The following is a 14,428-nucleotide window of genomic DNA, read 5'->3' as shown; positions in this document are numbered from 1 at the left end:
TTAGTTAGATTCACGGTCAATAGACTCAAGATTTCTTAAGTAACCTTCTGTCTTCTGTACCCATATCGTAACATATATCATATCGTAACCTAAACGTAACATATCATACTAATTTGAGACCAGGCTGTGCGTTTGTGTACTGCATCATCCCGGATTTACATTTACTATGTTACTTCTGGTCTGAGACCAGGCTGTGCGTTTGTGTACTACATCATCGCATCTGCGCGACAGGACTCCCTTTGCAGGGGACAGTAACAAGCCGAAGAAGCGGTGGACACACTGATACGATGGATTTCAATCTCAAAAAGCTTACTTCTGATGCAGGAGTCTTCTTCACCCGTGCAGTCCAGGTATTTAGTGAATGTGTTATGTGAAATCCTATGAATAATTGTTTTTTGTCGTGCTCTGACCGAGGTGCGTAGTCTGTAATTATCTTATTCCGAGGCGGATTGTAAGGGTCGTCTTTCTCATATAACGCTGCAAACACCAAATATAAACGGTTACTTCAAAAATATTTAAGAATAGGGAATGTTTTTCGTTTAGGTTTTTCTCACCGTTAACGTCATTGTAAGCCGATAATTCTGGTTAAGCCCTTCTTCATTATTTATGTCTGTTTTCGACCGTAGCGCCGAGGGGTGCATGTGACGGTCACCAGGATACAGGGCGGAGACTCCTCTAACCGCTACTTTACACTCCTGTCAGAGAATTGTAGGGCTAGGCTACTAGACCTGTCTGCTATACATTTCTATGCATCATGCCACTGGTTGTCATTGCAGTCCTCACTGAAAAAAGGCGACATTTTTGTATTATGCTGTATTGCGTGAGGACTAATAATGGTGTGTGTAGCAGCCTATGTCTTATTCCTCAGTCATTGGTCGTATACTAATCATAGGATTGACCTGTTTCCCTGTCAGCCGGCAGGTACAGTAGTTTAGCGATTTGAGAGGCAAGCCCGGAGGGTTGCCAGTTTGAATCCCAGGACCGAAGGGAAAAATCTGTTGGGAAGTGAGCTGGCAACCGGAGGGTTGCTGGTATCAAATCCTAGATGCCATTGCCTGCAATTGTGCCCTTGACCAAGGCATTTACCCCCCCTCCCCTCTCCCCACACAACAACAGCCCCCCTCTCCAAAACCTGTATGAGTGTGTGTGCATTCGGCAATTATTCAGACCCTTTCCCTTTTTCCACATTTTGTTACATTACAGCCTTATTCTAAATGGATTTCCCTCACCAATCTACACATAGTACCACATAATGACAAAGCAAAACATTGTTTTTTTGTTGTTGCAAATTTATTAAAAAGAACACAGAAATACCTTATTTACGTAAGTATTCAGACCCTTTGCTTTGAGACTCGAAATTGAGCTCAGCTGCATCCTGTTTCCATTGATCATCCTGGAGATGTTTCTACAACTTGATTGGAGTCCAACCACCTGTGGTAAATTCAATTGATTGGACATGATTTGAAAAGGCACACACCTGTCTATAAAAGGTCCCACAGTTGACAGGGCGTCTCAGAGCAAAAACCAAGTCATGAGTGAGAAGGAACTGTCTGTAGAGCTCCGAGACAGGATTATGTCAAGGCACAGCTCTGGGGAAGGGTACCAAAACATTTATGCAGCATTGAAGGTTCCCAAGAACACAGTGACCTCCATCATTCTTAAATGGTAGAAGTTTGGAACCACCAAGACTCTTCCTAGAGCTGGCCGCCCGGCCAAAACTGAGCAATCGGAGGGGAGAAGGGTGACCAAGAACCTGATAGTCACTCTGATAAAGCTCCAGAGTTCCTCTGCGGAGATGGGAGAACCTTCCAGAAGGACAACCATCTGTGCAGTACTCCACCAATCAGGTCTTTTATGGTAGACTGAAACCACTCCTCAGTAAAAGGCACATGACCGCCCGCTTGGAGTTTGCCAAAAGCCTTTTGGCACCTAAAGGACTAAGACAATGAGAAACAAGATTCTCTGATCTGATAAAACCAAGATTGAACTCTTTGGTCTGAATGCCAAGTGTCACATCTGGAGAACCTGCCACCATCTCTACGGTGAAGTGTGGTGGCAGCATCATGCTGTGGAGATGTTTTTCAGCGGCAGGGACTGGGAGACTAGTCAGGATCGAGGGAAAGATAAAAGGATTAAAGTACAGAAAGATCCTTGTTGAAAACTTGCTTCAGAGCGCTCAGGACCTCAGACTGGGGCAACGGTTCACCTTCCAACAGGACAAAGACCCTAAGCACACAGCCAAGACAATGAAGGAGTGGATTTGGGACAAGTCTCTGAATGTCCTTGAGTGGCCTAGCCAGAGCCCAGACTTGAACCCGATCAAACATCTCTGGAGAGACCTGAAAATAGCTGTGCAGCGACGCTCCCCATCCAACAGCTTGAGAGGATCTGCAGAAAAGAATGGGAGAAACTCCCCCCAAAACAGGTGTGCCAAGCTTGTAGCGTTATACTCAAGGCTGTAATCGCTGCCAAAGTTACTGAGTAAAGAGTCTGAATACTTATGTAAATGTGATATATCCATTTTAGAGTACGGCTGTAACGTAACAAAATGTGGAAAAGTCAAGGTGTCTGAATACTTTCTGAATGCACTGTATATATACTGAGTGGACAAAACATTAAGGATGCCTGCTCTTTCCATGACATAGACTGACCATGTGAAATCAATGATCCCTTATTGATGTCATTTGTTAAATCCACTTCAATCAGTCTATATGAAGGGGAGGAGACTATATGAAGGGGGGGGGGGGGGGGTGCGCAACTCAACATTAGGAAGGTGTTCTTAATGTTTAGTACACTGTGTATGTGTGTCTTTCAGAGGGGTTGGGTTAAGTCAAATTTCAATTGGACCTTGTGTGCAATTGACCATTAAACCGATCCCACTGTGTAGCTCAGTTGGTAGAGCATGGCAGTTGCAGCGCCAGGGTTGTGAGTTAGATTATAAAAAAGTTTTAAAAAATTGTCTCTGTTAAATGACAAAAATAAAAAAATATATTATCATTAGGCCTATCCACAACGGCACTAGTATGCTACCACTCTCAGTACTTTTTCAACTTGGAGTGGTATAAATTAGGCCTATTTGGAATTTAGTGTTTCTCTGGCTTCTGGAATTGGATGTTTTCACAGGGCTTACATGGCTGCCAATGGATTGAATAGCCTGCAATGTAGGCCTTTAATGGTCAAACAAGTCCACACTGTACAGGTTTTGGTAAAGCAAGTGAACAATACAGCATCATGTGACCGTATACCACGAGTATGAGAACATTTATTTTTACTGCTCTAATTACATTGGTAACCAGTTTATAATAGCAATAAGGCACCTCAGGTTTGTGGTATATGGCCAATATACCACGCTAAGAACTGTATCCAGGTACTCTTAGCCGTGGTATATTAGCCATATATCACCCCCCCCCCATGCCTGATTGCTTAAATATTATACCCCCCCCCCAAAAAAAATGCTAACCTCCCTGTTATTGTAATGGTGGTATGATATTTCTGCTTCTGTAACTTTCTCACTTATCATTATCCACGATTCACTCAGGATTATCCGTAGTCATGGTCGCATCCACATTAATGTAGAAGTGTTTAGAAACATTATATTCTTATTTACAGTAAAAGTGACTCCAAAATAACACAATACATTATTTACCATTCATTTCTATTGGACACAAAATAATCTGTAACGCAACCAAAACAAACAGCAAATGCATCCAACAAGTTTGTAGAGTCACAAGCTTGATGTAATCTTTGCATGCTAGGAATATGGGACTAAATACTAAACTTTGGACTACTTTAATACACATAAGTGAATGGGTCCTAAACTTTTTGTACCCTGAAATGAAGGGACTATGTACAAAAAGGGCTGTAATTTCTAAACGTTTTGCACGATATGGATGAAAAAACCCTCAATTTAAAGCTGACAGTCTGTACTTCATAGTCATTGTATCATTCAAATCCAAAGTGCTGGAGTACAGAGCCAAAACAACAATATGTCACTATCACAATACTTTTAGAGCTCACTTTAGATGGCTAGTAGTAGTATCAGCTTTTTACTGTGTGAAATGCTAGGGGCAGGATTTCTCCACGAATCAGTAACTGTGATTCAACCTAAAGTGCAGGGTCACTCGAGAGGAAACAGATGTTTCGCTCCCACCAGTCACCTCTGTTGACGACCACATGTGATCCAAGAACAGGAAAATATGGCCAAATATTACCATTCCGTTAGAATGGTAATCACTGAAGCATTTTCCTAGGTTTCTAATGGTTTGGATTTGGGTTACCAGTAACAGTCATTGTAACAGCCCTTTTATGCCATCTCAAGCTCCTGTCTTCACATGCTAAAAATCCCCCTGTGAGAAATAAACCTGAGCGCACCAATGCATAGAAAGAAAGTCTGATGTAGTCCTACTGTGCTGTGAGACTAGCTCTGTGGCTGATGTAGTCATACTGTGCTGTGAGACTAGCTCTGTGGCTGATGTAGTCCTACTATGCTGTGAGACTAGCTCTGTGGCTGATGTAGTCCTACTATGCTGTGAGACTAGCTCTGTGGCTGATGTAGTCCTACTGTGCTGTGAAACTAGCTCTGTGGCTGATGTAGTCCTACTGTGCTGTGAGACTAGCTCTGTGGCTGATGTAGGCCTACTGTCCTGTGAGACTAGCTCTGTGGCTGATGTAGTCCTACTGTGCTGTGAGACTAGCTCTGTGGCTGATGTAGTCCTACTGTGCTGTGAGACTAGCTCTGTGGCTGATGGCAAACCACATTATGCACTTAGTAGCCAGTAGCCCAAAAGATAAAGATTTTGAAATGGCTTGATATTGTCAGCACATTATTAGGGATGTGGTTGTCGTACTTTTTAGGAGTAGATATGGCATGTATTTCAATGTACTGCGTATGAAATGGGTTAGCTGTTATATTCACGCCAGATCAAGTGGTATTTCAAGCAAAGCTACATTTATTATAGCCTTATGATAGGCTTCTTTTTCTTGTTGCCATTTTGCAGTGGAGCAGAAGTGAAAGTCTTCAAGTGATTGGTTAATCATGAGTCATAATGAGGGAGCTAAAGACGTCTTGTGGTGCCAGATGGAATGAGGGAGCTCAAGACGTCTTGTGATGCCGGATAGACTACCAGTGTGGCTGCTGCACAACTATACAGCAGTCACTCGGGAAGCTTCTGCGCTCTGCTATCCTCACAGTTCTCTCTCTGTCTGTCTGTTCCGCTCCTCCCTCCCTCCACCCACAGACACGACATGGTGGTTGAGCTTAGGTTCATTTGGTTGCTTAGCTTTGTGTTGTAGTTCGAGAGGTTAGGCTTAGAAGGCCTCAGCAGTCACAAGCTGCTCAAAATGGGCCATTCACGGAAACATTTCAGAGCCAGACAGAACCGTTTCGGCTGGTTACAATTTGCCCAGCTGCCACTGACTTACAGAACAATGTTGTTTTTTGCCAGTCATAACGTATGCTGTCTTAGCCTACATTATTTAGGTGTATGTTTTTGTCAGTAATTATGATTTATTCCTTTTTGTCTCCCAAGTTCACAGAAGAGAAGTTGGGCTCTGCGGAGAAGACTGAGCTCGATGCCCACTTGGAGAATCTGATCGCCCGGGCCGACTGCACCAAGAACTGGACTGAGAAGATCTTCAGGCAAACAGAGGTCTTGTTGCAGCCCAATCCAAGTAAGACCCAGTCCTAAAGCAACCTATAGCTGGGTCTTAGACCTGTTTGTGCTGTCCGGTCAACTCCCATGGTCATTGCCAATGCCTAACAAGACAGCACAAACAGATCTGCGACCAGGCTGAAAGGAGCCTTCATGGTGATGCCGTTCTATTCGTGTTTTGGGTTCTGAGCCCTAGCTAGCGTTTTTCTCTGTTTGTGTTTTGGGTTCTGAGCCCTAGCTAGCGTTTTTCTCTGTTTGTGTTTTGGGTTCTGAGCCCTAGCTAGCGTTTTTCTCTGGCCGTGTTTTGGGTTCTGAGCCCTAGCTAGCGTTTTTCTCTGGCCGTGTTTTGGGTTCTGAGCCCTAGCTAGCGTTTTTCTCTGTTTGTGTTTTGGGTTCTGAGCCCTAGCTAGCGTTTTTCTCTGTTTGTGTTTTGGGTTCTGAGCCCTAGCTAGCATTTTTCTCTGGCCGTGTTTTGGGTTCTGAGCCCTAGCTAGCGTTTTTCTCTGTTTGTGTTTTGGGTTCTGAGCCCTAGCTAGCGTTTTTCTCTGGCCGTGATTTGGGTTCTGAGCCCTAGCTAGTGTTTTTCTCTGTTTGTGTTTTGGGTTCTGAGCCCTAGCTAGCGTTTTTCTCTGGCCGTGTTTTGCCGACATGCATATGTCCAAATAAGTACTATTGAAGTATACAGTGCATTGTGGCATTGGTCCCTTTGAGAGAAAGAAAACTAGTATGTTAGAAAACTAACCATTGACTTTCTGACCCTCCATGCTACAGTTGACCACACTGGTAAGTCTGTCTCCACTCTCAGTATGTAGTAGCAATAGTAGCAGCAGTAGAAGTAGTAGCAGCAGCAGCAGCAGTAGTAGTAGTAGCAGCAGCAGTAGTCGTAGTAGCAGCGTACTTGAGGCTCCCCACCCCCATAAGACTTCCTATGGGGGTCAGTTGGAATGTGTGGAATGATTTCATTTTGGACCTAAACCCTTAACATACTGCACCCCCTCAGTGATCACAGATCTGAAGGAGCTGGATAGGTCAATGCCATGTTCTACTTTATCATATGGTTTACAACTTTTGCTTAGTCCTTTAGCATCTTTGAACTGTGAAGGGGCTGGGTGCTGAAATAGGACGAGGCCCTTGTACTCACATGATTGCCTATGATGGCTGGTTATAGATAGCTAATAACTCCAATTGGTCCTTCTTTCTCTGCAAAATGTCACTCCGTAAGGGACTTTCATTCTTACGGTGACTTTCCATGCAAGGCCAAGGCCTGTTTGGTTGCTCTGACTTGAGATATGCACACACAAGGGAAACTTCAGCATAAATAGTGTCATCGATGTCAAATTCAATTGAGGTGTTGCACGAAAGTTAGTTGAGTAATCTCTCGTGGACATATTAAACTGGAAGTTACAACTTTTTACAAGAATTTTACTTCTGGGTAACCAAGATTAGTTGAAGAGACTTGTGTGCACGTCTCAAATCAGATTTGGGACGGTATTGATTTAGGCAAGGTAAACTAGGGTAGGAGGGCTAATTGTGCAGAGGAGGAGGGACCCAAATGGCACCCTATTTCCTACGATGTGCACTACTTTTTACCAGAGTCCTACAGTAGACAGTGTACAAAACATTAGGAACAACTTCCTAATATTGAGTTGCCCTCAGAACAGCCTTAATTGTTCAGGGCATGGCCTCTACAAGGTGTCAAAAGCATTCCACAGGGATGCTGGCCCATGTTAACTCCAATGCTTCCCACAGTTGTGTCAAATTGGCTGGATTCTTGATACACACAGGAAACTGTTGCGAGAGTGAATCCCAGCAGCGTTGCAGCTCTTGACACACTCAAACCGGGGCGCCTGGCACCTACTACCATTACCCCATTCAAAGGTACTTAGATATTTTGTCTTGCCCATTAACCCTCTGAATGGCAGACATACAAAATACATGTCTCAATTGTCTCAAGGCTTAAAAATGGATTTAACAAGTGACATCAATAAGGGATCATAGCTTTCACCTGGATTGATCTGGTCAGTCCATGTCATGGAAGAGCAGGTGTTTCTAATGTTTTGTACAGTCAGTGTATAGAGAATAGGGTGCCATTTGGGACAAATCTGTGAAGGAACCACCAACCTCACCCCTACCCTCATTCTCATCAAGGAGTGTGTGTCATCGTGTGTGTGTACTTGTTGATGTGCTTTTCCCGTTGTGTGTGTATGTATGTATATCTTGTAAAAGTGTTTGGAGGGGGTAAAAAAGAAGCCTTTGTTTATCTGCTAAATGTTGTGTGTAGAAAGCTGGATAGGTTCCAGAGAGAACTGCCACCTCCTCCATTTCACTCCCATGCTGTGTCTTCTTCTGTAGTGCATTGATCAATGTTGCCTTTCACTTTCCAACAACAAGCAGTATAACATTGTAGATAGGAGTTGTCAACTGTTAAGTCTTGTTATTCATTGTCTGTCCATATGTACGTTATTACGTTTATAATCAATAAGTCGTACATTTCGGAATTGTTATTGCTCAGTAGAGTTGTTTTGGTGTATGGTTTTAAAACTCACTGCTTTGAAAATGGAAGAGACATTTAGGTAATTTCATTGTACCTGAAGGACTTTTCTCTAGTGATAAATGATGTAGGCTAATTAATGAATGCCTCTGTTGAAAGGGCATAGATAAATACTGAGAAGACAGGGGATTCAGGTTTTTCGAGGGAGTTGGGTTGAGGTGTCACATCATTATATTACTTGTGCTTTTTTGCACCTTGGTAAAAAAAAAAATATTGGGTTTTTGGCACAAAGGAAAAGCACTACATTTACTGATTGAGGTACCTAATTGCTGTCTGGTGTGAACTATCTTATTCTTTACTTTTACACAGGTGCGCGTATAGAGGAGTTTTTCTATGAGAAGTTAGATAAGAAGATCCCATCCAGGACAACCAATGGAGAGCTGCTGGGACAGTATATGCTGGATGCTGCTAAAGACTTTGGCCCAGGGACCCCATATGGTAGGTGGAACGTTTGACAGCCGCAGGAGGTGCAGTAACACTCTATTCTGCTATTTGTTCTGCAACACCCTCTTGTTTTTGAAAGTCATTGTTCCTGAACCTTAGTATTAATTGAAATCTTAATTGAAATCTACATAATGTATTGATGCCAATGTGTCTGGGTGGGCTGGCAATGCTGCCCACACTGTACCAGGTGCTCAGCTGTCTGTGTGTGGTTGGCACAGAAACAAACAACATGGCAGTACCCAGTGTTCTAAATGCCATCAGCCTCCATCAGCTGCCCAGGCCTCCATTTTATTCAGAACATAATGGCCGCGTTCCAGGCCGACTATATTGCAGTCGCTTGCCAGATCACATAACGCCTGAATAGGTGTTTAGTATATCAGATATCCTCATCTATGACATAGCAATCTGATGCCCAACTGCAATGTATGATGTGGACCATGGCCAAAGTGACTCAAGTTGTCCAGATGGGGATACCCAAGTCTATTAGAAAATGTGTTCAACCTGAACACAATATGAGCATTCTTGCAGTGAAGTGGAATCTCTTAATGGTTCTCTTTCTAGGCACATTTTTAAGGGATTTTCTCTCAACAATCTAAGTAATGGTTGGACACATTGTACTGTATGTTAGAGTAGGGTTTCTTAAACTCTGCTCTAGGCATGTGAAATGTGTTATGAGTTTACAATATACCGGTAATCACACACTATTACTTAATTTGGGTCTTTGGAGGAGGAATTTGGTCACGGAAGGACGCTCATTTTGTAACTTGTCTCTTTAGCTGAAAAGGTTTAAGAACCCCTGACAGAGCATTGTGGGCCAGTATATTAATGATGATCTTTGGGTGCTGCAGTAATCCAACTTGAATGAAAAGGAAGGCCAACACTCGCCAGTTATGATATAAATTCCCAAGAAATGCAGCTTGCGACTGTTTTGTCTCCCATAGACTGAGCCAGTGTGATAATGGATAGTTGTGTCTATAGACAGAGTTATAGCTCTGATGCTGACTTTGATTACCTAGGAAGCTGGCGGGATACCCACTCCTCTCACAACTAATCTGATCCTTTACACAGCGGTTTGATGATACCATGCCTCACAACTTAGCAGCTTGGCTTAGCACGCTGTGCGTGTGTGTGTGTGTGTGCGTGTGCGGTCCCAAGAAATTCCCTCCAGTGGCAGTTTCTTACTGAAAATCCCCAGTCTCTCAAAACGATTATATGTCCGTCTATCTATCCATCCATCCATCCTTTATAAAAGCAGTAAAGAGTGGTTAATGCAGTGAAGCATGGAGAGATGCTGAGTTGAGGGGGATGAGTTCTGACTTATAAATATCCTTAATCAAGTCACTAAGGGGGAGAGGGGAATGCAGAAGGTTTACACTGTCAGAACATGTTATTGTTAGACATCAGGTATCCTATGGAAAGGAGAAGGGACACAGTCTGGTTTCAGTTGTTGGGTTGTAATTTCAAATACTTGCTACACCAGACGTTAATGGTAGGAGTAATGTATATGGTGGGGTCAGTTAAGGTTGCATATGAGCCAGGGGCTTAGAATGTTATTGAGTAAGGGAAAGGCAATCAGATGGTTGTGGTCACTGATAAGGGTGGAGAGCTGTGGATTAGTGAGGAATGGAGGCCGAGGTCAGGTCACATTAAGGGAGAAGGAACAATTTATTACTACTTCCTGCCTAGCAATAAAGATGTCATGTTTAAAGAAAAGGAGAAGACTTGTTCTTAAGTGGGGTATATATACTTGTGATGGTGGGATCATGTCTTTGTCTGTTCAGCTGTCTGACCCATTGGGTGAATAAACTTGGTTTGAGCTTGTCTTAGTTGTCCGGTAGTTTTTACTCTGTTTATTTAGAACCTAACAAGGGGGAGGGTTGATATAATGCATGGCTATAATGATTTATGTTTTTACCATTGTTGAATACTTGTTTCTGATGGGTTTGAAGGGCATTCTAGAGTGTACATTATATCCCTATAACGTACAGTATATCAGCACGGTAGAATTCAATGGCTATTGTTCATTCTTAAATGTTCTATGTTTGTGCTGCTTTTGAAAGCAAAGTTTAAATGAAAACATTATTGTTGAATTCGATTACTGTACTGGAAGGTTTTTTTCACTGGGAGTGGAGGGGACGGAGTCTCTGACCTGGCTCCCTCTCTATCTCTCTCTCTCTCTCGCTCCTCCTTCCACTGGGTCAATGGCCGGGCACTTCTGATCTGATGAGTTGGGCTCAGTTTCATTCCATTCTAACTCCCTGGTAATTTAGGAAACTGAACGAATGTCATGGAATTCAATGTCCCGGTCCGGTATGTCCCTTTGTCTCCTGAATGGACTGGAACTAAGGAACTAAAAAGGAATTGGCCATATTATTATTGCCCAGTCATGTATATTCACTGTCAACAACCTAATCATCCACTTCTGTCATCAACCTAATTGTGTGTGTGTGTGTGTGTGTGTGAGTGACAGGCAGTACCCTGATCACGGTGGGGGAGTACCAGAGTAGACTGGGCGGGGCGGAGAGGGAGTTCCTCCAGACCTCGGCTATCAACTTCCTCACTCCTCTCCGCAACTTCCTGGAGGGAGACTGGAGAACCATATCTGTGAGTATTCTGTGAAATCCTAAATCAATTCCTAGCCCCTCATCCCTAGCCTCTACCCCTTAGGCACTTCAAGCTGAAGATAAGTGTAAGTGTTCGCGGAGTTAAGAACGTACCTTAACCCTTCGCCTACAGTGGTTGTCCCTCGCGGAAATCTAATTAACATAATAAAAAAATCCCCATCAAAATCTGTCTGTTTAAGCTAGAGATATCTGTTATTTGCAGTCTCTGACAATTTTTAGGCCTTCCTCTGACACCGCCTGGTATCGAGGTCCTGGATGGCAGAAAGCTTGGCTCCGGTGATGTACTGGGCCGTACGCACTACTCTCTGTAGTGCCTTCCGGTCGGAGGTCGAACAGTTGCCATACCAGGCAATGATGCAACCCGTCAGGATGCTCTCGATGGTGCAGCTGTAAAACCTTTTGAGGATCTGAGGACTCATGCCAAATCCTTTCAGTCTCCTGAGGGGGAATAGGTTTTGTCGTGCCCTCTTCACGACTGTCTTGGTGTGGAAAAGGGCAGTGTGGAGTGCAATAGAGATTGCATCATTTGTGGATCTGTTGGGGTGGTATGCAAATTGGAGTGGGTCTAGGGTTTCTGGGAGAATTGTGTTAATGTGAGCCATGACCAGCCTTTCAAAGCATTTCATGGCTACAGACGTGAGTGCTATGGATCGGTAGTCATTTAGGCAGGTGTGGTATACCGTGGGGTGTTGGGTTGAGTGTGCAGAGATTGACACAGAGACAGGGAGGCTTTAGTCCGAAAAACAACTTTACTTAAGACAGAAAATAAATATATCAAAGAAGTAACTTAGGTTTTGCTCATTCTTCCTTCTCTCTCTTAACTGGTGTCCGTCTCTCTCCCTTCTCTCCCGCGGTGTGCCATCGTGCTCCTTTTATTTAGCCTCCACGGCTGGTTGGCACCTTCCTCTAATTACCTCCACTTAGCTGTCCGTGTCGGGGTGCCCAGCTCCCGTATTCCCAGCAGAGGGAGCCAACGTCGCCTCACGTACCTCCCCTCTATTACCATCCCTTGGGGTAGACCTCCTGGGATACCACACAGGTTACATGGTGTTCTTGGGCACAGGGACGGTGGTCTGCTTGAAACATGTTGGTATTACAGACTCAATCAGGGACATGTTGAAAATGTCAGTGAAGACACTTGCCAGTTGGACAGCGCATGCTCGGAGTACACGTCCTGGTAATCCGTCTGGCCCTGCGGCCTTGTGAATGTTGACCGGTTTCAACGTCTTACTCACATCGGCTGCGGGGAGCGTGATCACAGTCGTCCTGAACAGCTGATGCTCTCATGCATGTTTCAGTGTTACTTGCCCTGAAGCGAGCACAGAGGGATTTAGCTCGTCTGGTAGGCTCTTGTCACTGGGCAGCTCTCGGCTGTGCTTCCCTTTGTAGTCTGTAATAGTTTGCAAGCCCTGCCACATCCGACGAGCGTCAGAGCCAGTGTAGTACGATTCGATCTTAGTCCTGTATTGACGCTTTGCCTGTTTGATGGTTCGTCGGAGGGCATAGCGGGATTTCTTATTAGCTTCCGGGTTAGAGTTCTGCTCCTTGAAAGCGGCAGCTCTACCCTTTAGCTCAGTGCGAATATTGCCTGTTATCCATGGCTTCTGTTTGGGGTATGTACGTACAGTCACTGTGGGAACGATGTCATCGATGCACTTATTGATGAAGCCAGTGACTGATGTGTTGTACGCCTCAATGCCAGGGGAAGGATCCCAGAACATATTCCAGTCTGTGCTAGCAAAACAGTGTTATGTTGTAGCCTAGTAAGCTCACATTAACTAATGTTAGCTAGCTAGCTAACTTAGCTGGTTCATTGTTGCCCATACGAGGAAGTTAGGCTAGCAAGCATTCTATGAAAACAAAAACTAAAAGCGTATTGTATGACAGGGCCATATACTGTTTTGCCAACATGAAAGAGCGAGGATGGCATTGGCGTTCAACTAGTCTACAGTTATTCTCTAAAACAACATTGGGAGGTGGCTTATGGTAGAGAAATGAAGATGTCTCAACTTGAGACATCTGTGTCATTGTGTTGTGACAAAACTGTACATTTTAGGGTGGCCTTTTATTGTCCCCAGCACAAGGTGCGCCTGTGTAATGACCATGCTGTTTAATCAGCTTCTTGATATGCCACACCTGTCAGGTGGATGGATTATCTTGGCAAAGGATAAATCCTCACTAACAGGGGTGTAACATTTGAGAGAAATAAGCTTTTTGTGCGTATGGAACATTTCTGGGATCTTTTATTTCAGCTCATAAAACATGGGACCAACACTTTACATGTTGCATTTATATTATTGTTCAGTGTAAATCAATAGTTGTTTAGTAAACTGTCAAACATTATCTTGCTTGACCATGCTGCAGGTCATATAACTATTTGCTTTGAGGTTTTCTTTTTTTTTTTATTATTATTATTATTATTTTTTATAAATTTTATCCCATTTTCTCCCCAATTTTCGTGGTATCCAATCGCTAGTAATTACTACCTTGTCTCATCGCTACAACTCCCGTACGGGCTCGGGAGAGACGAAGGTCGAAAGCCATGCATCCTCCGAAGCACAACCCAACCAGCCGTACTGCTTCTTAACACAGCGCGCCTCCAACCCGGAAGCCAGTCGCACTAATGTGTTGGAGGAAACACCGTGTACCTGGCCCCCTTGGTTGGCGCGCACTGCGCCCGGCCCGCCACAGGAGTCGCTGGAGCGCGATGAGACAAGGATATCCCTACCGGCCAAACCCTCCCTACCCCGGACGACGCTATGCCAATTGTGCGTCGCCCCACGGACCTCCCGGTCGCGGCCGGCTGCGACAGAGCCTGGGCGCGAACCCAGAGACTCTGGTGGCGCAGTTAGCACTGCGATGCAGTGCCCTAGACCACTGCGCCACCCGGGAGGCCCTGCTTTGAGGTTTTCACGTGACAGATGTTGCTCTCGGGTTTGTGATGATACAAACGTATGTGTAGTTACATTTATTCTGCCGCTGTTACTGTCTTTTTGTTGTGACGGCCTTAATGCACAGTACCAGTCAAAGGTTTGGACACACCTACTCATTCAAGGGTTTTTCTTAATTTTTTACTATTTTCTACATTGTAGAATAATAGTGAAGACATCAAAACTATGAAATAACACATATGTAATCATGTAGTAACCAACAAAGTG

General features: G+C 44.1%; 1 protein-coding gene across 11 annotated transcripts in view; it reads left to right on the top strand.

Moving 5' to 3' along the window:
- The first annotated feature begins 202 nt into the window (after window positions 1-202).
- Window positions 203-14,428, top strand: part of sh3glb2b (SH3-domain GRB2-like endophilin B2b) — a 43,784-nt gene continuing 29,558 nt past the window's right edge. For 3 of the 11 annotated variants that reach the window (XM_055875232.1, XM_055875225.1, XM_055875224.1), the window contains exons 1-5: window positions 203-350; window positions 5,529-5,670; window positions 6,423-6,434; window positions 8,512-8,640; window positions 11,117-11,250. In XM_055875232.1, coding sequence (XP_055731207.1) covers window positions 288-350; window positions 5,529-5,670; window positions 6,423-6,434; window positions 8,512-8,640; window positions 11,117-11,250 — 480 coding nt within the window. In that variant the 5' untranslated portion in view covers window positions 203-287. The remainder of the gene's footprint in view (window positions 351-5,528; window positions 5,671-6,422; window positions 6,435-8,511; window positions 8,641-11,116; window positions 11,251-14,428) is intronic. The other 8 variants (XM_055875230.1, XM_055875222.1, XM_055875233.1 and 5 more) reach the window with 5 other exon arrangements.

Source organism: Salvelinus fontinalis, chromosome 21 (genome assembly GCF_029448725.1).
Source record: "Salvelinus fontinalis isolate EN_2023a chromosome 21, ASM2944872v1, whole genome shotgun sequence".
Lineage (NCBI taxonomy): Eukaryota > Metazoa > Chordata > Actinopteri > Salmoniformes > Salmonidae > Salvelinus > Salvelinus fontinalis.
The sequence above is the reverse complement of the archived record's forward strand: the minus strand, read 5'-3'. Positions and strand labels throughout refer to the sequence as shown.